The following is a 24,132-nucleotide window of genomic DNA, read 5'->3' as shown; positions in this document are numbered from 1 at the left end:
CTCCCTGGGTTCTTCCATTCCCTGAATTATCATCCTCAATTCCTGCCTGGATGATGCATTTATCTTCTCATGGGTTCATTCACCACATACCCATGGAGTAGTCGCTCTATTAGGCTCTGGCTAGACATTTGGGGTATGGAACATGACCAAAAGGCTGTACCCTCTGGCTAGAGACCTGCCAGTCTGTAATGCTAGTGCCAGTTCTTCTGCTGATGCAATATGGATACAAAGGGAGTTGACACTAGGCAGTTAGGAAGACCTATTATTACCATACCTGCCTCCTTACATTATCCCCAGAATTGCTACTCTGATTCATTCCATTCATAGCCAGATGAACCTATTGAGAAATAAACACAGCCACCACTTACAATGCCTTATTCTAAGGCCAGGAACCCTACATGTACTATCTCAGTAAATTATTACAGCTACTCTATGAGATGAGTTCTCTTGGTTCCATTTTATGAGTGAGGAAAGTGAGCCTCAGAGACTTGCTATGACTTGGCAAGGTCATTCGATTTGTAATAAGACAAACAGGATTAAATCTATCTCCTTTAGCCTCTAAAGCCATGGATTAACCTATGAACTGCCCTCTACTGAACATGTAAACAAAAATTCTTTTTAAATAAGTTGAATATTTATTTCCTCAGATGGTTGATTTATCTCCTTCACATTGACTATACATTCTATAGGTTATAACAACACAGAAGCATCTTAAGTTTCCTTGAAATTTTAAATTGTATATAAAGCATCTTAATTATTTCATTTGCTTCTTCCAACACTTTCTAAAAGGGGAAAATAGAAATGATGATTCTGCTCATACAAATGAGACAGTGAGATTCCCAGAGGGCCAGTGTCATACAGCTTGTGAGAGACAGAGTTCTAGATCCCCACTCAACACACACTGATACTCTTGAGTTTGTACCTTCTGCCTCAAGGTTAGTCCCCTGATCAATAATCTCACCACCTCCACCCAGATTTGTATATTAATCTAAGGGAAGAGAATTTCAAGTTGAAGAACTGTTGTGTGTTCCAGACCAAACAGAATCAACAGCTTACTTCTGTCTACCTAAGAAATCACTTTAGAAAGAAAGGGGAGGTTCTGTCTCTGGGGTCCCTACACTGTCCAAGTAAGAGCACTGCTTGTGGAACAGCCTTGAACATAGGCAAGGGAGGTCCCAAAGGTCAAGGGGACATTCTTGGTATCCTTAGGGCCAATGAGCTCATTAACAAGTAGAAAGGACCAATTAATGTCGATGAAATGCTTATACATTTGTATGCCTTGAAGAAAAAACAAAACAAAACAGTACATGTGATTTACCGTTTCGGGTTTATGCGAGCAAAAGCACAATGGAAAGTCTGGTGGTTAAGAGCACAGTTTGGGAGCAAAGAGTTATGTTCAGACCTGGCTCCATCATGACGTCAGGACAGCTCTGGTAGGGAGGATGTAATTAAGATGCTGTTCAGAGGATAGTTAGCACAATGCACGGTGGACAACAAGCACCCAAGAAATGAACATTGTTATGAAAGTGTGTGAAGACAAGAAAAACCAAATGCACATGGAAAGTACCACATACAGGACACAGAATGAAAGGAGAGGGAGGAGACAAGCCCAGGAGGATATTTAACATGTTCCTGCAAAGTCACGTAGACATGTCAACGGAATGCCACCTACAACAATATCAGGGATCTTCCCTCTCAGTTCTCCAGAATCAAGACAATGATAGTCATTTATACTGTTGGAGAAGTAAAAGAAGCTTCCCTCATGGAAACTTTCTCCCAGTTTTGTTGTAATCAGATCTTGGCTCCCCTTGGCCGTTCCATTTTTATTCCCATGTGGAACTGTGTTTTGTGTGTGCATGTGTGTACCTAAAGTTTGACAGTATATATCCCATACTGCTTAGCATAACAATGGCATTTAGTAGATGCTCAACAGATTCTTACGGAATGAATGTTCTATTATGTGGATACTACAGAATTCTAGCCACAAGTTCACAGGTTCATAAAAGAGAGGCATTCATTTTTCCAACTGAAGGATGGTTGAGATTTCAAATCTCAGCTGCTACTATAATGTGAGATTTGAGTAGGTCTTCACCTATGAGCTTTTCCTTCTTATTCAGTAAAATGAGCATACGTACTATGTAGGATTAGTAACATCATGTATGGAAAAGCATATAGTTAGTGCTCAATACATCATCATCACTATTACTGGAAAATTCTTCCAACTGCTCAATGTACCAGCAGTTTCATCCTTCCCTGATGCAACCTGTAAAGCATTACCACATTCATGTTCCTAACATCCAATTTTTTCACTATTTCCCCAACTGACTCCCTAGGTACAAAGACCAACCTCAACTTTGCATTTCAGACACTGGCCTCAAACCATCTGAACATGTGGATAGACTCTTGTTGGGTCATATGATTTTGGTCCACATTGTTATCTCCACTGGGAAATGCTCCTCCTGCCCCTAATATTCTTGTTTTCTAATCTTGAAGACCAGTGTCAGTATTATCTCTTCTGATAGACACTTAGAGTGCATGACAGGCATAGCCAGCCTTTGACCCAGGCATCTTTCTGCACTAGCTACAGGAACCTTGGGTCTTGATCCTTTCCGCAGGTGGTTGTGGGAGGCCTGGCATCTCTTTACTCCTGAGTCTTTATCAAGTACTAGCTCTGTTGCTGGATCTTTGGTTGTTGATCTGGTTGTTCCTTCATGACAGTTATCACTGTTGACTCATTTCTGAGGTCACCTTCAATGGCTGTATCCCCCACTAGACTATCAGCTTTATGAGAATAAAGAGCACATGTCTGTTACCACACTGCATACCCAGCCTTTCATAAAGTTCCCAGGACATACATCTTCAATAAACATTTATTGAATGGATGAAGGAATGAAAGACTTATGTTCCCATGGCTTACTGAGGAAACCAGATTTGGGTGGATTTTGAAGTTTCCAGCAATCTTCACAGTACTGGAGCAAGATCCCTGACTTTGCAGCAGGAGTGGTTGTCCTTATAATTGCATCATCCCTCAGCCTTCAACTTTCCATCTATATAATGGGAGGTTGGCATCTGTGGTCGTTAGGTTTGGTTGTGTGAAACAGTAAAAGGAGTCACAGGATGTTAGGAAAACATAGCTGGGTGCTGGCACTGCTGAGCTGTGTGACCTTAGGCAAGTCACACTCTCTCTCATGTCAATTTTCTCCTTTGTGAAAAAGGAAGGCACTGGTAACATAAATTCTAGGGATTATTTTAATGCAGGGGAAAAAATTCAATACTAAGAGGTCATAAGACGTGAATGTGTCCCTTAATTTGTCATAAATGTGCTATTAATCATGGGCAAATCCCTTTTTCATCTACTGTGATAGGACGGTCATGAGCCATAGGCATTTTTGCCATAAGGGACCCTTTCCTCCCTAAATAAAAAAATTAACTACCTATACTCATGTAGTTAATTCACTTATATGAATATATACAATCATAAAACATAATATATGTGTATATACATATATACTCATGTGCAAATTATTATGCTTTTTGACTGTATTGTTATAAAGACAAGTGTAATCAAGAAGTTGGATTCATTATTATACATGTATTATTATTATATTACTTTTCTTCAGTTTTTAAAAGAAGTTAAAACATTTTTCTGTGGACGTCAGGCATTGTGCCAGGTGTGCCTAATGGATGTGTGGTCAGCCTTGTTCCATCTCTGGACCTTGGTTCCTCGGCTGCCAAATAGCAGTGAGAGGGGGACTGTGCACCTGTAGCCAATCTAAGGAGCCAAGAGGAAAGGGAAAAATTCCCACAGGGGCGAGTCAAATGATGTGCGTTTCGTTCCTGAGCAGGCCCACAGCAAGTTATGTAAAAACACACCCCAGACAATATAGGCTGAGCTTTGAAGACAAAAGCTCCTCTCCCGGGTGAGTCTGCCATCACATCTCATCTTGGCCCACACAGCCCAGGGTGAGCCTTTCAGGGAGAGAGATTGAGAAGAAGATAAGAAAGGGACAAGGCCAGACAGGCAGGACTGGTGCCACCTGGGATGACTCTCCTCCTCGGCAGGGAGATGCTTACCAAGTGTGCCAGGCATTGTGCTAAACTCTTTGCATAGATAAAATCTAGTAACTTTCATAATAATCCAAGCAGGGAGATGCTACTATTATCTGTATTATATAGATGAGAGAACAGACTCAGAGAGCCCAAATAATTCACCCAATCCTGAGTAACTTGTTGGCAGGTGACAGAGGTGGGATTCAACTCCAGGCAATAGTTCGTGTTCTTGAATTCTAAATTATGCTGTGCAGCCACAGGAAAACTGGCTACATGAGGACAAGAAATGTTTTTAATTATATATAAATAAAGGAAAGCAAGTTCTGCAGTACAGTACAAGCAAACAGAAGTCAGCAGAAGGAAGCTTGACTCTGACAACAAGGCTCAGCCAAGTTTTCCTGTACGAGTCTCAAAAGAGCTGAGCCTCGCATGAGATGCAGGACTTGGGTGGGGAGACTCGGGGGAAAGACATTCTAACAGAAGGTGAAACATGAGCACTGGCAAGTGCTGTGAATTCACGTGATGTTGACTCTGGAGATGAGAAAGACACCTGCTTAGGATGGGATTAAGGGTGCACATAGCAACAGAGAGAAAAGCACCAGCAATGGGCTACCTGAGGCCAGATTGCTGAGATGTCTGAAGTTTCTTCCACAGACAAAAGGGAATCTTTGGTGGTTTTTGAGGAAGGGATTCCTTGAGGGGATGGAGGTCATTAGGGATAATAGAGGGTTCTTCTTGACAGAGGCACAGAGCTGAGGGAGCCAGGAACTCCCTGCCCAGTGCTTGCTTGGAGTCATTGAGCAGTAAGAGTTATTAATGAAGGGAGCAGGAATGTGACCAAAATTTTAGAAAGAGAGGACTTGTAGACTGTTAATTTTCTATCATTTTGACATCTACCAGAAAACCATGAATTATAATTCAACTCAAAGGAACTCTTTAAAGTTATAGAGGGATAAATAGTATTTAGATACTCACCGGGACTTCCAAATTTAAATTGTGTTTCAATAGGTGGAGGATGTTTGACTCAGCCTCCATCTTGGTCTCTAGTTGACCTTGATTAAACCTTGACTACCTTCTGTTTCTTGGTTTCCCCAGCTAGTAAACTGAGGAGGATGGGGAGTTGACCTCTAAGTGGCTTTCCAGCCCTGATAGTCTATTACATCCTTGAAGAGCAGAGATTGCATCACCCTCTGCCCTCCTCATTGCTTAGCTTGGGACCTGACATGTGGTAGACCCAACAAAATACAGTGGAATTCATGGAACAAACTGAATTTTTAAATGAAGACTCTTGTGGAATCTTTAGAAGATTTTGAATGAAAAGTTTGGAAGTGGTGACCATTCAAAAAAGCAGATCAGTAACCCAGATGGGTTAGTATTTCTTCTCTGGCTATAAAAGGAACCGAAAGACTTTAGAATAGAAAAGACTGACAAGGAGGCAGCCAAGGACACTTCAAGGACAAAGGGGAAATCAAATATGAAAGAACATGGATGTAGAAATAGGTATACTAAGAGCATGAGGTTATTCTGTTTAATAAAAACAAAACACATAAGTCAGTGGTTCTCAACCACAGGAGCTTTTGACCTCAGAGGATATTTGGTAATTTTTTTATTTTTTTTTTACCACAACTGAGGAGGGGAGGTTGCCACTCACTATATTTCATGGGTAGAGTCATTGCTGACCTGTACCCACCAAATGCAGTGAGTGTCAAACAGTTACAAGGAATTATCCATTCCAAAATGGCAAGAGTGCTGAAATTAAGAAACCCTGCAAGGAACTACGAAAAGATACGGCAGGAAACAATGCTGGGGAGGAAGCTGAATGTGAGGCTACAGAAGTCAGATCTGACGCAGGAAGGTGTATGGTGGAATAGTTGAATGGATTTAGTTCTCTGTGGACTGATGTTATCACTTGCTGTGGACCCTGAGAAACTCACTTAATATTCCCTATCTCTCATCTAGAAAACTGGGATAACAGTACCTACTTCAGAGTGTTCTTGTGAGTATTAAAGAGTTACTATACCCCAAATACTTAGAACAGTGCTTGGCACACATTATACATCAAATATATTACCTATTTTCATTTCTATGTGTACGGAATAGGGCACTACAGTAGACTCAAGTTGAAGAGAGTGGAAAAGTGGTCCCTCAGCCATGATAATCCTAGAAATGGTCTAGAGCTCCATGATTATCATGTGACTCTTATATCCACCCAATTAATAATTCTTCTTCAATCAGCTTCTGCTTCAGATGACACTTCAGGCAGCTGTGTCTGGGTTTGTCTTGCTCTTTGCAAGCAACTCCCCATCTGTGCTCTGTCTCCCATATATCCATGCCTCTGACAGCCTCTCCAGTCTAGGCTCCTCCTGGTTGTAATGAATAAGGAGAAGGAGATAAAGGAAACCACCTGAGGACAGATGGAAAGATGGAAAGGCAGGAAGCCTTCTGTGAGAGCTGCTGCCAGCAATAGACACCGTTCACAGAGATTCCAAGTACAGAATCAGGGGCATGTTTCAGAGGCTTGTTTGAGCTACTGATACTGTTCTCTTGGAGCCCTTGTTTGTAAACAGATATTTCTGCTGACACTGGGTTTTGTAAAGGGAGGACAGGACCGGGGGGGGGGGGAGTGGGAGTGGGGATTGGAGAAAAAAGGCAGGTTGTGTCGGAGAGCTTTAGACCATGTGTTTGTTGTTGAGAATACAAAGACCTCACTGTATTAAATGAAAATGCTTGTTTTACAAGGCGAGGGGGAATATGATAGGTACATGTCGAAAATGCTTGGGAAACTGAAGCAACCCCATGCCATGAGGGCTTTGCAGCTACATCAGACATCCAGGGGCACATGCGAATTGTGGAAGCTCAGCATCCCTAAACAAGGGCTCAGAGGCTATGGGAAAAGGGATCTACGTGACCGGCACCTGTTCCCACCTATGACACCTGCCCCTTCTGAAAGAGTATGGCTTTCTTGCACGTTCTCTCTTGGTTTCCCATCACCTGCTAACCTAAGGGTAGGAACTGTTATTGATCTAAAATACTAGTGTTGACAGAGGAGTCTAGATAGAGACTTGGGGTACTATAGAACATGCTTATAATTACATAGCTAGGAAGACAGAGCACTTTAATTTTTTCAAAGTAGATTGCAACTTCCCAAGTATCCAAACTTTACTCTGTGGAAGCACAGGGTTCAGTGGAGGCATCTCAGGGGATTTTTTAAAAGAACTCACAGTGGACTAAGACCAAGAATTGGAGTCTCCTAACTGTTGCCCCAGTTCTAGGACAAGGCCTGGTAAATGGAAGATTATATGGACAGAAGGGTGGGTGGGTGCTATGGATGGATGAAAGAAATGAAGGGTGATGGATTAGGAATGAATGATGGGAGGGATTGATGGAAGGGCAGGTGGCTGAAAGGATGGAAACAAGGAGTGGAGAGGAAGGAGGAAGGGAGGAATGGAGAGGGAGGGAGGAGGTAAGGAAAGAAAGTTTGGATGATAGACAGGTGACGGATGGAAGGCTAGATTGGTGGAAGGGTGGATGGAGGGCTGGGTTCATGGGTTCGTGGGTTAAGTCCATAGTGAATAATTATGGGCAAGACTAGTTCAGGCCACAGTTGAAGTGAATTTGCCTATTTAAAATCTCAGAGAAACTTAGAGACCAGAGTTTGAATAAACAAATTTGTAGATTATATTTCTCAGGAATAAACTGATTCCTCCTCAGAGGAAAAAAAAAGTTCCAAATTCTATTTACTCCAACAAGGGTCCAGATGAAGGAAAGTGCAATTCCTCAGTCTGATATGACAACTCAACATCAACATTCTCATTTTCACAGATCCCCTACAGTGCTCAGATTTTAAAGCTGGGAACAGGCTTCAGGAAATGACCCGGTATGCCCTCTGTTTTTCGGCATTTCAGTTACCATTTGGGGGCCCTACATCCCTTTAAGAAACTCCTGAAAACTCTGGACTCCAGAAAAATAGGCACAACCTCAAATTTTCACAGAAAAAAGCTTAGAGTTCATAAATCCCTTCAAGTTCTTTCAAAACTAAGTACAAACCTCCCTTTTCCTCTGTTAAAATATGAGTTCGATTCAGGTATTTTACTTGGTATCAGGAAAGAAGTGCACGATAATGATATTAATCAAAATCCTAAGTCATAAGTAAAATATTAGTATCAGCCATCAGTTCATGCTATGGTCACGCTATAACTGAGATGCTAATCTCAGCCTCATGTAACCTATTCCTCACTCAGTGTTCAGAAGGATCTCTGGAAAACATGCGCTAGCTCCTGTAACTGTGTTATGAAGCTCTCTGATGACTTCAGAACACTAGATAAAAAATCCAGATTCCATGATGGGGGCTGCCTCCAACCGCAGACACCCACGTCTCCCAGGGGCTGGCACACCTGCCCCTTCCCTGTGCTGAATGGGCCCTGCGTCATGACCTGTTCACTAGCTCCTCTATCTCTGTCTCTCTCTCTTTCTTTCTCTCCACTCCTCATCTCCTGTCTTTTTCCATGGCTTGTCTTTCTTTCCTCTCATTCAAGCCCTGGCCTGACCACTTCAGTCATTCTATATCGCACTTATCACAATTAAAGGCAATTCTGTACAATCTCATCTATTGTCTTTTTTTTCCTCACAAGAATATAGAGTCCCTGAGGGCAGGAGCCCATCCTGTCCTGTTCACGATTACATCTAACAGTGCCAGGCACACACGTATGTTGGTTGATATTAGGAAATACACAGAGGTTTCTTTGGGAAGCCTCAGTGTTATCCCTGCCTCACCACGGAGCCCTGAACGAATCTCTTCCCCTCTTTGGACTTCATACTTTTCTGCTTTAAATGGCTCCTTTAGGTCCTATCCAACTAAAGAATTCAATGATCTAAATAAAACCTTTGGGACTAAGTTCAAGAGAGCTGGGTTCAAATTCCAGGACAATACAGCAGGGTAGAGGATTGGCAGGAAAACTGTGTGCCAGCCCTTTTCTGGCCCTAACCTGGTAGAATTTGGGATGCTTTCTTTGCCTTCTTTGCTTATCAGATCCTCTATCTGTGAACTGAGGAGACTGGACTATGTATGCTGTAAATTTACATCATTTACCCACCCAGATGTCCACCCACAGATATTTTTTGACTGCTGCATTATTCCAAGCCTTAGGAAGGTATCCCTGAGTGTGCCAGATGGGATTCCTGCATCCTCCTCCTCTTACATCCTCTGAGGAAGTTGCCAAAGCACAGGTGTAGGAGGCAGATTCGTGTGCATGTGTTGTCATTTTTTGTTGCTGTAGTCATATAGGATAGGCACATTCTATACAGCAACATCTGGTTCTTTAGCAGTTTTCTCTAGGGATGAAGTTGGATAGGCTGAGGGAAAACCACGGGGCAAAGAGTTCAAGCTAACAGAAATGGTACATGGCTTATTGGTTCTATAGTGAGGCAGAGTTATGGGGCAAAGTAGTAAGAACATATATTCCAACAGCATCATTGCAATGTTGAAGGTTCACAGTTGGTCAGCACAGAGGGACCAGGGCTGTATCTCACAGCCAAGGCCATTCACAACAGGTTTGCCTCCACTATTTGGTCTTCCCAAAGTCCATGCTATTAACTCTCATTTCAGTCACTTCTCTTCACAGAGATCACATTCAATCACCATGGTCTTTCCTTCATTTGGAGCCATTTCCCATCAGCTCATTCATTTAACAAAGTTCACTCAACACCTAGCAGCATGGCTTGTGCTGTATTAAATGGCAGGAATAAGGCAGAGATGAAGGCTGCAATGGCCGCTGCTCCTGAGGACCTCAGAGGCAAGTGGGGAGAGACAGACAAGTGCCAAGGCAGTCATGTTAGGCTGTGACAGATGTGATAGGTTGTACATGAGGAGTTGTATGCTCTTGATGCAGGTGATGAGAGACTGAATTTTCCAATCATTTCCTAGTGCCATACTCCTAACAGTCACCCTGATTCAGTGTTCACAAGTAAGCCATGAATCAAGAAGTATGGATTGTTCTGATTTGATTTATAGGGATATGTTTAAAATGGCATTTGTGACTATGCTCACAGATGAGCAGGCCACACACTCTTCATACTTATACCCCTTCATGAATAAGTTCCCAATCTTTCCACATAAAAGAGACCTTTAGGACCTTTCAAATCTCAGAGCACTTCCTAGCCCCCATGATAAACACGGGTGTTCCACAACACACTGTTTCTGCCTCTGTGCTTCCCTGGGACTTTGCTAATTGCTTAGTTATAGTGGTTGGCATGATGTCACACGTCTGTTTACCAGTCTGCTTCTGCCTCTAGGACTGGGAGCTCTCTAGGGATAGACCTGTACCAACTATACCTTCTTCTTCCGTTTAATTCCCACATCCTACTCCTAGCTCGATGTTTAATATGTAAAGAATGCTCAATAACTGTACCCTAAATAGAGGGGTGGATGGAGCAAAGGAAGGAAGAGAAGATTCACCTCTCCTATCCAACTTCCATTTCCTAGTCAACCTTACAGAATTCCTATTACAGAGGTTTGGCTCCCAAGAAGTTCTTAGAGCCATTGAACAGCTGCACAATGTTTTCTAACAAGCTCACTAACATGAACCCATGGCTGTAACTACCATCCCACACTGCAAAGGAAAACAGAGTGACCCAACGGAAAGAGCACTGATTTGGAAGTCAAGAGACCTGAATTCTAGTTTCAATTTTGCTGCCGATGTGCTCTTTAGCCTTAATCAAGGCAACTTAACAAGTTAACTTTTCTGGACCTCAGTTTTTCCATCTATAAACTGAGCAGATTTGACAGAGCGGATTCTACCGTCACTTCATCCTTAGAATTTGGGAAAGGGAAGGTCAAGATATTGTATTCATTTATCTGAAGCTGATCTAGTCAACATATCGGGGAGTCTCCATTCTTTAAAGGAGTCATCCTGAGAGCTTAATACTGGTTTTACCAAGGCTTAATTGGCTCCAAGGACAGCCACACTACATACCAGCCTTGTTCCTTCAGAGTCATTCTTATACTCAGGACTCCATGGTTCATGCTGCATGATCGCCTACTTGGTTCCAAGATTTGGCTTGAATACATCAGGGCCCTCATCAGAGGGTGACAATGTGCCTCCATGGGCCATATTTGGGGGAACATTCCCCAGGCTCTGATCCCCAAGAGAGGAATCCAAAAAAATGTTTTTGGCAAAGAGCATTTTTGAAATAAGCATATAATCATCCCTCCTTATCCACAAGCTCTGCATCCGCAGACTTACCCTATCACAGATGGAAAATATTAAAAATATAGCAATAGAAAAATAATACAAATAAAAAATATAGTAGAACTACTATGTACATAGCGTGTGTACAGTATTGGGTATTATAAATGATGTAGAGGTGATTTAAAACATACAGGAGAGTATGTGTAAGTTACATGCAAATACTATGCCATTTTGTAGCAAGGACTTGAGAATGCACAGACTGTGGTACAGAAGGGTCCTGAAACCAGTCCCCCTCAGATACTGAGGGATGGTTGTACATCTCCTAGAAGACTACTTCAAGGTGGGAAATAAATTGGTGGATGTAAATTGACTTTCGGTTCAAAAGTCACCTGCCAATAAAATACACTCTGCATATCAAAGAGATTTCGAAGCCAATTTCTTTGAAATCTTACAATGTTCACTCAAATTTTTCTTCCATTGCTCTTTCCCTTTCCTCTATCCCTCTCTCCCTTCCCTTTTCATCCTACATTAGCCACTGGGGCACTATTATTTATTCACCATTCATTCATTCATTCATTCATACATTGATCCTCTCATGGGACATTTACTGGATAACTACCGTTTTCTAAGCAATGTGGCAAGCCCTGAAGATGGCAGGCAAAGGATAAAGTTAAACTGGCCTGAATAAGAATTCCAGCTCAACCACCCATTAGCCAAGCGTACTTTGCAAGTCATGTAACTTTCTAACTCAATTTCAGAGGGGTCAAAGTGTAGCACTAGGCAGAGAGCCAGCACATAGTAAGTGTTCATTATAAGCTAGCTGCTTTCATTACTGTCATTACTGTTGAGAATGTGTCTTCTCTCCCAAGGGTATATAAACAGCAGATAGAGGATTCCAGATCCTGAGGTCACCACAAGGTCTCACAAGATCAAGGGAAGCAGACGGAAAGCCCCCCTATCAGGAAGGAGGGAAATGGATGAAAACCCAACAGATATGATTGCCAGGACCCTTGAAGCCCAGTAAGACACTGATAAGGAGGGGAGGGATCCCAGCACAGGGCAGAGCTTAGAATCAGTGTGCTGCAATGCATATGCAAAACAAATGCTTTGCAAACAGGCTATGGGCTGGGAAGGGAAGACCAAGGCCAAAATGTGGCTTGGATTAGAAAGGCCACAACACAAACTGAGGAGGCCCTTAACTGCACTATTCCCTTTCCTATCCCCATTTTGGAAGGACAGATTTCTTTTCCCTTCTGACTTTTTTTGCTCAAGGGGAAATGGAATTAACCACTGTGTAATGTTTCTGATGGTGACGCACATGCTAGGTCATGTGCTTTGGTTACGTAACTCAACATGCCTGAGCTTCCTAAGCAATTTCTCCCAGAATCATTACATATTCAGCTGGCTCTCTTATCCAGTCATCCATTCATTAAACAAAAGGGCATATACCCTCTATAAATACCAGGCATCATGCCAGCGATTGGAGAAGTTGAGCTGGATAAGATCTCAAATATGATAAAGAATTCCAGGTGTTTTGAGGTAAGTGTGCAGAAGGCCTGGGGGGGGGGGCAGACAGATGAGGGAAGTGGGGAACAAGTTACACTTTGGGACGAATTATGGAAGGCGTCCCATGAGAGGGGGACCTTGGGCAGGATCCTGTAGAGGTATGTAAGTGTTCTGCAAAATGGTGCACAGGAATATAGGTGACAAGCCAAGTAAAGGAAGTGATATTTTAAAAGCTTGATGTGTTATGAGGAACTTCAAATAATTCAGATTCTACTGAAGAGCCTTTAGCTGGGGTGACAGTGTCAGATTTGGAATTTAGAAGGATGTCACTGCGGGATGTTGAAGGATATGTTAGAGGGGGTACAGTGTTAAGGCTCAGCAAAGCAGGCATTATAATATCCTTAAAATAGTCATAGCAAGAAAGGAAGAGGGCCTAAGCTAAGGAGAGGAGAGGTTTGCTATAAAGGGATTGATGGTGAATGATTTCTCTAGAGCGAGTGACACCAATCGAGATGAGGATGAGAAGAATATTGGAGGAAAGAGGATTTGTTAAGTTCGTAGTTGCCATTTTCAGTAGACAGCTGGATCTGTGAGGGTGAAGCCTAGTATTGACTGGAGACAAATAATGGTCATCAATAGTGGATGGTAATTAATCCATGGGCAAGGGTGCCAAGTCAGGAGACAACTTAGGAGAGAAACAGCCTTGCCCAGTTTGGTCACTGACTTAGACAAGCCACCTTTCTCATCAACCCTCAGTTGCTTCATCTATTAAATGAATGGCCTAACTATGTTCTTGTGACTTGTATATACCTTGGTTCGTGGGCTTATGCAAATTTTACTTCACAAAACTGAGCACAACATTTATTAATTTCTCACATTTTCTAACTGTGTGATTTGCATCTCTTAGAGAAGGTTGTCTTGTCCCTGGCAGGCCTGTTATATGACATAACACAGGGTTTTCTCTCATCAGCCTTTGAGGCTGAAAATGTTCAGTTTCACTGAGGGAAATAATCCCCTCTCTATACATAATTTGTGCTTATCCTACCCAGTCACCTTTCATCTTATACAGCAACAGGCATTAAGGAAGGATGGATATGGGGCAGACATAGGAATGACTATAAGGATAACAGGCACAGGTTAGCCAACCAGCTTCCTGAAGGCAAAGGGCTAGACCCAGGCTCTGCATTTAGTCACATGCTGATCCCACTCACATACTGAGTATCCAAAGGTATGACCACCAGATGTTCTGTCTCTCTTTCCTCCAAATGAGCTAGAACCTGAGACCTGACCAAGTTCTCTCACAGTAAAGAAAGTTCCCTCTTCTATTCTTTTAGGTTCTATGGACCATGGGTTTGTGCCCAATAATACTGGAAAACAAATATATTTTCTTTCTCTTATTTGAAGAAGCCAAAGTTAATGTGGTGGATATGAGGAGTAGGAAGGGAGAGAGATGGGGGTGGGTGAGCAAAAGCAGAATGCCCTTCAAGGATGAAAATATATCGGGGGATCCATGAAGGAAAACGGGACGAAAAAAGGCTACAGATTCTAGAGTTGTAGGTTCAATTATCTGATTAAAATTATAAGCAACACAAAAAGTCCAGTGGTCTCCTCTGAATTCCAGGAATTTGTCCAGAATGGCCTTTAGGTAGTAAGAAATTATAAAACATGAATACTTCAAGAGTTGCCCAGTAAGTGATCATTGGGAAACTCACCTAGTGAGTTTTCTGGATATTTATGGCAATCATAATTAGCTATGTTATTAAGGAGATGTCTTCCAGCCATCAGGAAGAACCAATATTCCCCAAATAATGTCTTCAGTTAGTCTTTAAAATTCTACCATTGCTAGTTGGCTCTGTGACCCAGTGTTTTGGGGTAGTCATGAGAGTGTATCTACCAAAGTGGAGGTGAACATTCTATTTTGTAAGTCAGTCAACAATATTTTAGCAAGAAGGAGCACCATGTCTTTTTTTCTTTGTGTGTGCTCTACATCTCTTAGAGGGGAGGAAGCAGAAAGTGTGTGGGCACCTGGCCCCTGGGGGTGACAGGCACAGGCACCACCTAGTGGAGGAAAATGCACCAAAAAGGAAGAAAACTGGAACCACTGCCAGCCTTATAATTTTGTCAGAGGCCAGTTCTAATGAGGGTTACAGAATCTTAGGAGGGCACCCTTAGAAGGGTTTCTAGGGCCAAGGCAGATAAATTGTATAATACTGCATCATTCAGATGAAGAAAATTGGTCCAGAGAGGAAAAGTGACATGTCCAAAGTCACACGGCAAGGTGATGACTGCACTGGTTTAGAGCTGACATCGCCTAGCTCACAGCGCACTGCTCTTGGGTCTCTTCTCCAACGCCACCTCTCAGGACAGCCTCCCCTCACCACCCTATTCACATCCTACCTCTCCTGTGTCCCCACCTCAACACAGCATACCCTAGACTAGACTCCCCTCTCAACTTTATTTCTCATTACAAACATTCATCGGACATTATGTGATATATACATTTGTACATATTTATTTATTCATTTATATTCTTATTTCCCACTCCCCCCACCCCCCTGCCAGAGTATAAACTCCCTGGGGGGCAGAGACATTTTTCTATTTTTTCACTGCTCTGCATTTATATCCTAAAACTGTCCCTGGGACCTAGCAGAAACTCAAAAAGTGTTTGTTGAATGCTTTGGAAGGAAATGGACAAACTTTAGGTTGTCCCTTGTTTATATCTGCAGTTTTTAGGTGTTTTACAAGGAGCATACACTGCTTTTGTAAAATGAAACAGTAAAGCACTCATTCGGTTTGCCTTCCATTTTAGTTTATTTATTATTTACTTATTTTATTTATTGTTAAGATGGCAGCAATGAATCTTTCCTGAATTGTAAGGATGAGAAAGGCAATTCCTGGCTTTGCCAAAGGAGATAGAGTATGTCTAAAGCCTAAAGTTACCTCTAATATTAGAAAAAATGTGTGGCAAGGTCCAGATACATGTAATACAGATTTGAATTAACATTTGTTGGGTTACCCCATGGTCTAGATTCCATTACTAAGCATTTTCCACATGGAGGCCCAGTTAATCTTCAAAATAACTCTGCATAGTCAGAGCCAGTGTTATTCACAGTTTATAGACAGTATAAGTGAAGCTTAGAGATATTAAGTAATTTGACCAAGGTCATACAACAGGTGGAACAGTCAGAAAATCAAAGCCAAGCAGTCCAACTCCTGAGTCCTGGAACCAGCCACTGCAAAATACTTGTTCAGTAAACACCTCCTCCCACAGGCCATACCCCCGTGGCTCTAGAAGGCTCTAGAATTGTTTGCTCCCTGGCAATTGGAGATGAAGAGAAATAAGGAGCCAGAAAAATAAGAACCAGAGATATGAATAAATTATATGAGTGTGTCTGGGGGGATGGTGACATTACTTTCTGAATTGTCACAATTACTAGCAGATCCGATGGAATTCTTATGTCCAGAGCCAACGATGCTAAATATTTCACAATATGTGGGGCCGTCCTATACAGCAAAGAATTTTCTCATTCCAAAAGCTTCTTATTGCCCAGCAAGTCTCCACTTGCCCCTTCTGCATTCGCCTCCTGAGACTCCCCTCTTTACTTTTATTCCCCTATGGATAATCATTTCCACCTGAGTTTGCAAGTATACAGACAGGAGAGGAGAGGGGCTCCTGTGTTTGAAGCCTGGACTGCGTCATGACTTTGAACTAATCTTTATGCGACCTTGGGAGAGTCTCTAATCCTGTCCAAGCTGTGACCTCTGTATTTGCAAATTTATCAGCTCAAGAACACCCAAGGATCTGAGACTTTGCTTCCTCCTGTGGCTCTCAAACACTTTTAATGTTTTTAACTTTTCATCAGAGAAATCTCCAACCACACACAAAAAGCACAGGCAAAAATGATCGAAGCCCAAAGTTGGGAATCACCTGGTCCCAACAACTGTCATCAATTTGCCAATCCTCTTTCCACCTATCACCATGCCCCAGAACACCCAATTTGTTTTTTTCTGGAGCTTTTTAAACAAACAAAGTATAAAACATAATTTTCCCCACAATTACTTCAGTATGCATTTCTAAAAAAAATAAAACAATAATAGCCATACTATTACCACATCTACTAAAATTAACAATAATTCCTTAATGCCCATCCATATCCACTCAAACACTTGGTGATGGAGGGACACATTCCTTCAAGTGGAATGTTGTAGAATCACACAATTTAAGCAGAATAGAGTAAAGGGAAGGTGAGTGCAGGAAAGCTCTGCCCTTCAGCCTTTCTCCACAGGCTTGCTAAGACTGTGGGACATGGTTTGAAAGTTCTTATTCTGTCCTAGCCCTCCTTTTGCATCCGGAGATCACTGAGGCCCAGAGAGAAATAGTAAATGGTTAAGGTCACACAGCATTACGTGGCAGGATTTGGCAGACTTATGAAGGGCCAACATCAAAGGTCTCCAGTGAAGTCACAGGGTATCAAAACATTGGTAACTCAATTGCTGTTTATCATCTGCAATGCGAGTGATGATAATAAAGTTACCTCTCTCCATGGATGACTCTGACCTTGATCGCATGGAGCTCCTGGGTCTGAGTCTCGTTCCCCCTAATCCCCCCCAGCTGCCATGTGTGCTGGGTTCTGATCTCAGCCAAAAGATTTTTTCTGCTGCTCTTTCCTTGGTCCCCAGCCAGCACCACACTCCCCACCCCCCTGCAATCCTGAACCTCAAGGGTTGGGTCAGAAACCACAGGTCACCCAGTGCAAAAGAAGCCAAACCTGAACTCTGATCTCTTAATTCCCAGCTTCAGGTCTTTCAATAAGCCAAAGGGTAAAAACTTGCCAGTCAGTTCTCAGTTGCTGGCGTCAGATTCACAGCTGAGCATTTCCAGTTACTGGACCAGGGCAAGAGGCAGAGTGCTCAGTGTAGTAAGAAGGCAGATTGGGGAACGGCAAGGGAAGAATAATTAGGCTCTAGGGAAGAGGCAATTGGTGAGGGGAGAAAGAGGCTGCATTCCTGAGCCCTTGGCCATCAGTGGAGAAGGGACCAGCTGCCCATAGAGGGAGTCCTACCACCTGTGGCACCTATGGAGTTTCTCTCTTTCTCATCTGCATACCTGCAGCCAGTTCTGGTGTCAAAGTGATCTCAAGGAGAGGAGATTTTGAAATAATGAGAATACACATCCCCCAAGGGGACTAGCCTAGAGCAAGGTGGTGAATGCCTCAGAGCCCAGCTTCCCTTTTTCATACCCCTTATTCCTGCTCAGAGAGGCTTCCCTCCTAAATATTCCGAGAGGGACATTTGAAGACTGGTGCAAAGAAGTCAACATGTGACACCCCCAACTCCCCTTTACAAGAGTGTTCACATTTTAAAGGAGGCACCAGTAGATGAACAACTACTTGCCAACACAATTAAGCTAAACGGGGGGGTGGGGGGTGGGGGTGGTGGTGGTGGTGGTGAAGGAGGGACAGGGAGAGGGGAGGAAAGAGGCATATAGCAAGGTAATGGGTACAGTGTAAGGTACATGGCACACCTTCTTGGTGAAGGGTTCAATTACAGCTTGGACTTTACCCAACGAATGCATACAAAGTAACCCAATCGTTTGTATCCTCACATTAATCTAATGAAAAAATTAATAAAGGAGGCACCAAAAGGAGAAATCATGGCTTATCATATAGGAATAGTTCTGGGAAAATGAAATGTCAGGATCTATGGCACCCAGGGGTTTCGAGTGAGGAAGGGAATTAAGAATAAAGGGTCCTTCAGAGTTGGGACATCTGAATTTCCCTAAAGCCTTAGTCACTAACCAGCTCGGGAAGTAGGGAATTTCACTGCCCCTTTGGGCCTCAGTTTCCCCACTTGCAGAACAAGAGGACATTGCACTGGATTTTTCCCATTGGTGGCCCTTCAGCCTTACCTGAGAAGTATTGAAAAATAACAGGTTTCCAGGCCAACCCCAAACCATGACAGAAGAATGCCTGGGATGTAGCTGGGCAGGAGGAGGTTATACAAGCTGGTGATTCTAAGTGCATAGGGGAATGGGAACGAAGAGACCAAATGACCTCCCAGGTTTCTTTGGGAGGGGGCAGTGTGTGACAATAGTTTAATTCTGCATCACCCTGGTCCTCAGCTCCTCTGTTGCACAGTGAGCTGCTTGACCCAGAGGATGGCCAAGTCTGTGTCCAGGCTGACAATACACAACACAGGCTCCTGAGTCCTGCCCTGCTGCGTCTGGGTTTCTTTCCTCCATGCAGAGGAGAGGAAGTATTCCCATTGTTCCGCAGCTTCTGTCACCCCTACCTGTCCACTGCCCAGGAGCTCAGGGGAAAGTAAGAGTCTGAAGAGCACCTGAGAAAGGAGAAAGAGGCATATGGCGGTAGGTCTGGGACCTACTGTGTGGCTTTTGTTCCCAGGAGATCCTGCTCGCCCTCAGCACTAAGGGGTTTTCCCATTTACAGGTCCACACTGGTTCTAAACCTCATTTTGGCACTTACCACCCAGGGGTCATCCAAGCAGATCAAAGAAGAGGAGATCAAAGTGAAAGGAAGGGATTTGAAGGAGCCTAATTGTTCTTCAAGACACATTGTCTTATCTCCATAGACTCAGTAGCAACTTAAGATGGGAAGTCCTGAAAATGCACACACAGACCCTTCTTCCTGAGGGCAGAGCTAGCAGACTGGAAAAGGAGATGTGGCTGCTCACTAGATCCAGCTGCCCTGGCTGAATCCCTCATATGAGTTGGCACCATGTATTTTCTGCACATTTGTTTCAGTGAACTATTTTGATAGCATGATGCCCATTTTACAGATGAGAAAACTAAGGGATAGAGAGATGAAGGGACTTGATTCAAACCATACAGCAAGTAACTGGTAATAGAAATTCCATGCCTCGTCTGTCTGATAGTGTGAAAAGAAAAAGAGATATGCCAGGTCAAATCATGGCTCCAGGTGAGATTAATACCTATTTCCCATTCTGTAGGTATATAGATTATAGAGAAGAAGGAAGGAGCAGAAAGAAATTGAATATGTTTTGCAGAAGGATTAAGAACAAGAATGTGAGTCATTTCTTCTCTCTCCAAAAAACTGCTGTCAGAGAAAACAGGCACTTCGGAACTTGAGTTCACATCTGGGCTCTGCCCACCTGAGAACTTGTGGGACTTTGGACCAAGTTATTTTAAGTCACTGAGGCTCCGCTTCCTCTCTTGCAGTGCAGGGGCAGGGATGCCCAACTCCCAAGGATAAAATGCACAGGCCCAAGGCAAGTCAAGCACAGTGCTTGGTACGTCACAGGCACCTGGGAGGGCCAGTCTCCTTCCTTTCTTAAGTGTCCTCCATCTAGAACTTCAAAAGTTCAATCTTAGGAAAATCAGGTCTACTAATAGTAAGAGTGAAATTTGCTGAACACTTACTGTATACCAAGCCCGGTTCTAAGCACCTTCTGTGTACAAGTTGACTCAGTGTTCACACCACCCTATGAAGGGTACTTGTGCCATCTTCACTTTGTACATGAGGAAGCGGAAGCCCAGAGGAGTCAGCTAGCTTGCCCAAGGTCACACAGCTCATTAGGGGCAAAGGTGGATTCACACTTAGGTAACCTGGCTGCTAAAACTGGGTTCTAACCATTTCAATATTCTAGATCCCAGGCCCAACCGTGAATATTAGGGGAGACCCATGTTAATATATTGACTCATAAACTTAACTTTGGCTGCTGTAGCAATTCTGAACTGGGGAAAATGTGGGGACTCTTTTTTGAGAGTTGAGTAGGTAGTAAGAAGTGGAGGCTGCAGAAGGGAGGGAAAAAAAGACTCTTGAGCATGACCAGAAAACTCAATCCAGTCTAACATTCAGAACAAAAGAAAGCTGAGGCACTGGATGGGATTCAGGTAAACCCCTTTCTCCTTCTGAGCAGGAAGGCGGGAGGAGGGCAGGACTTGTGGGGTCCACTTTTCACTTATCTAACAGTTTGGGAGAAACTTTAACAAGATTAACTGCTGCTCAGGGCCTCTGCTCCAGGGAGCAGATTGAGTGTATTGTTTTCTTTTTCTTTCTTTCACACTGGAGGGGTGTGTGTTGGGGGGTGGTTGGAGATGAGGGGCAGGGTTCTGGATCCTGCCTGGTGTGGTACAAAAGCAAAGAGAAATGGCAGAAAGAAGCCAAAGCCCCCAAGTTGAAAGGGAGCCCCACTTGCCACTCCTGAAGGCTGAAGGCTGTACCAGGGTGGTGAGGTGAGAGGCGATGGTGTTTATGGGACACCCTGTCTCAGTGGTGTAGGGGCAAAGTTTGCAAGTGGAGATGCCAGGGATTGAACCCTAGTTCCTGCCACCCAGGAGCAGGGTCATCCAGCACACACCGTCACCTCTCTGTGTCTCTTTCTCACTATTTGGCCAAAAGGATCTGGGTAACCTCGGAGAACCCTGTTCACTGGAGCCTTGAGGAACTCTTCATCCTAAAGACCACCCATCCTTGGTGGTGGGCTCTTGGGAGAACCCTGCACCCTGGCACCTTCTAACTTGGGCTTTGTTTTGCCTTCCTCTGCCTTTCCCTTTTTATTTATTAATACTTTTTTTTTTTCTCCTTCTCTTTCAGGAAAATAAAAGGCGTGTTTTCTGAGCTTCAGAAGCAAACTGGCTCCTTCGCTCCTTCCCCCTGTCTCTCCAAGAGCGCCTGTCTGAACTGGTGTCAGTGAAGTTTGAACTGGGGCAGAAATAGCATCCCGGGCGGATCTGGGAGCATAGCCCGCCTACCAGGAGCGGCGAGGCCTGCCTCTGCCAGACGACAGACCCGGTTAACAGCACCGTAAAATTAGACCTTTACGAAACCCAATTGAATCCTGCAGCAAAGAGTGATGTAAGGCAGCCTGGCCTGACAGCAAGGCAGCAGCCCTCTGCCTGAAATAGCAGCGCGGTCCCCGCTGAGCGATGACTGCTCTCTCAAGATAGGTGACCAGGGATTCCTAGGAAAGTGGCGACGCCCAACCAGAGAAAGCCAGCGGAGGTCACACAGCAAATCGGGCACCTGAGGTCGCAGTGGGAGGATGAGTTTGGGCACCAGATCCCTGCTGCCCACCTCGGTCCTGCCTCTCCCAGCCCAAACTTATATGAAGGAGGGAGCTGAAAAAGTACTTCGGCAAAGAACCTCTGTTTGTTTGCTTTTTAATTCAAGGAGAAGCAGGTTCTTTTTCGCCCAACGGTCTGTACCGTGTGGAGGATACGCAGAATGAGTCTTTTCTGGCGCAGAGCCAGGTGTTTACACACCGCGGAATCTGGCTCGGACTCAACTAGGGGAGGAAAAAAAAAAAATCCACCAGAATCCTCAGGAGAAAAGCTCCTGGCTTTCTGGTGCTACACGACAGCAGTGCCTTTTATTTTTTATTTTTTTCGTTTTGCGAGGAATGTTATTTCCACACATAAAATGGACCAGGCATTTTATACAAGCAATAATAACCTAACGTCCCCCATCCAATTAAAACGTTTTACTGTAACAATCTTTGTGTGAGAGAGTCAATGAGCGCTCAGGAGAACGCTGAGAAGAGAGGCTCCTGGCTGGATTATGGACACTTAGAAAGCAGTCGCCTGTGGGATCCCAGGTGTTTACACGCAGCTGTGTACGCGGATATATAGAACCCAGCCGCTACCTTTTCATTGACGATACCTGTGTAACCCTGGGCTCTCCTCTCTGCAAAGGAAGCCTTCCAAATCACTGGGGAGACAGGGAAAGACTAGGAAAAGCCAGACCTACGCATTTTTTTTAATCACCTCCTAGAAGCGGGCTCTATGTTTTTCACGTTTGGAAAAAGAAGAAAACACAACCCAGCCCTGAATTATCACCATCATCATTATTATATGAATACCACCTCCTCTGCTCCACATTAGACCCTCGTCTGGCTGACTAGGGCTTGGGACGTAAAAGTGAATGAGCTCGGTTTCCCTCTCCCTCCCGGAGGGGGAAAAAAAGGAAAAATAGCATGCGATGACGTCACTCGTGTGTCGGGGTGGGGGAGTCACTCTATTGCTCTCTTTGGGTAGCTGGAAAGTGGGGGATTTGAGGGAGCATATTCTTGGTATAGCACAAGAGTTTGGGTCACCCAAGGGGACTTCACGTCAATAGGATAGTCATCGCATCATTTGCGAAAGTCCAAGCCAAAGAAAGATAGAAAGAAGCAGAACTTCCCGAAAAGCTTAGAGCTCTCCCTTCGAAGAAAGTGTAGGTTTTGAGGGGGTGGGATCGCGAACCCGCCTCCACACGTTTCCTGGCTACAGCGAAGGGGGAACCCCTACTCTCACTTTAAGACGTCCCAGGACACGGCAAGATTGTTTGTGCAGGCAAGGGAATCTCCCAGACAGGGGAGGCAAAACTTTCCTCCTCTCCTTCAGCCCTCTCCCCCCTCTCTGATTCCCAGTTAAAGGCATTTCCACAGATTCATTTGGAGGGGGAAAAATGGATGTTGGAGGATTTCTAAGGTTTGCAACCCTCGCAAAGTGTCCGGTTTCACTACGGGCTTTGCGAAGGGGAGAGAGAGGGAGGGTGAGGAGGGAGAACTCAAATTCATTACGGGCTCATAAAAGTCCCAAACGAGAAAAGCGCCCCGTTTCGCAGCTGAGTCTGGGGAAAGCTGGTGGGGCGAGCACTGGGAAGATCTCGCCCCGGCCTCGAGTGAGGGGCAATGGGCTTTAAAAGCCAGGACATCGGGTGGCAATGTGTGTGGCTTGGGGGCCCGGGCAGGGTTGAATCCCAGAGGCAAGCTTCAAGCAGAGAGCAACTTTGGGGCACTTCGACTACTTCTAAGTCCTGGTGATCACAACAACCTTGTCCTTGCTGGCTTTCAGAGAAATGGGGCCTAATGAAGGGGGTGAAGAGAGTTACTCCATTAAAACGTCAAAGAAAGAAAGGTCTTCTAGCTTCCTTTCACATGCATCCCAATTGGGTCATTCTCCCCCTCATCCCAAAGGGAGACAGAGTGCGTCTGACCATCCCGAGCGTGGGTTACATGCATTAAGCTCCCCGGGGACCAGCCCTCATTGACGAAGGGTCTCAGGGCCCCCGAGAGTGCTCCTCACTCTCCTCCCGGAGGCCCGGCAGCGAAGCCTCCCGAGTGCGCCCATTCCGCCGATGGGGCATAGTGAGGCTCTCAGCTCGGGTGTCTCCGCGCCGCTCGCGGGGCGGCTCCCACACAGACATACCCGTAAGCCCCCGACCCGCCATCCACCCGCGCCCAGGCTCCCGCGCGACTCTGGGGCCGCCGGGACGGTGCAGCGCCCGCCGGGGCACCCTCGCCTACCTGTGATCACCGCCGGAGACCTCTGGCCCCCCTCCGCTCGCAGCCACACTTGGAGCGTGAACGCGTCCCGGGGCAGCTCGAGGTCGGCCCGGAGGCGCAGCTGCTCGCCTCGCCCGCTGAA

At 44.6% G+C, this 24,132-nt stretch overlaps 1 protein-coding gene across 1 annotated transcript in view; it reads right to left on the bottom strand.

Annotated features, from left to right (window-relative positions):
* Nucleotides 1–24,132, bottom strand: part of PAPPA (pappalysin 1) — a 282,674-nt gene that overhangs the window by 228,805 nt on the left and 29,737 nt on the right. Inside the window, exon 2 of the mRNA XM_012802324.1 lies at nucleotides 24,012–24,127. Within this exon, the coding sequence (XP_012657778.1) occupies nucleotides 24,012–24,127 (116 nt within the window). The remainder of the gene's footprint in view (nucleotides 1–24,011; nucleotides 24,128–24,132) is intronic.

The sequence above is a fragment of the Otolemur garnettii genome, unplaced genomic scaffold, assembly GCF_000181295.1.
Source record: "Otolemur garnettii isolate 467f Iridium unplaced genomic scaffold, OtoGar3 scaffold00014, whole genome shotgun sequence".
NCBI classification, from domain to species: domain Eukaryota; kingdom Metazoa; phylum Chordata; class Mammalia; order Primates; family Galagidae; genus Otolemur; species Otolemur garnettii.
The sequence above is the reverse complement of the archived record's forward strand: the minus strand, read 5'-3'. Positions and strand labels throughout refer to the sequence as shown.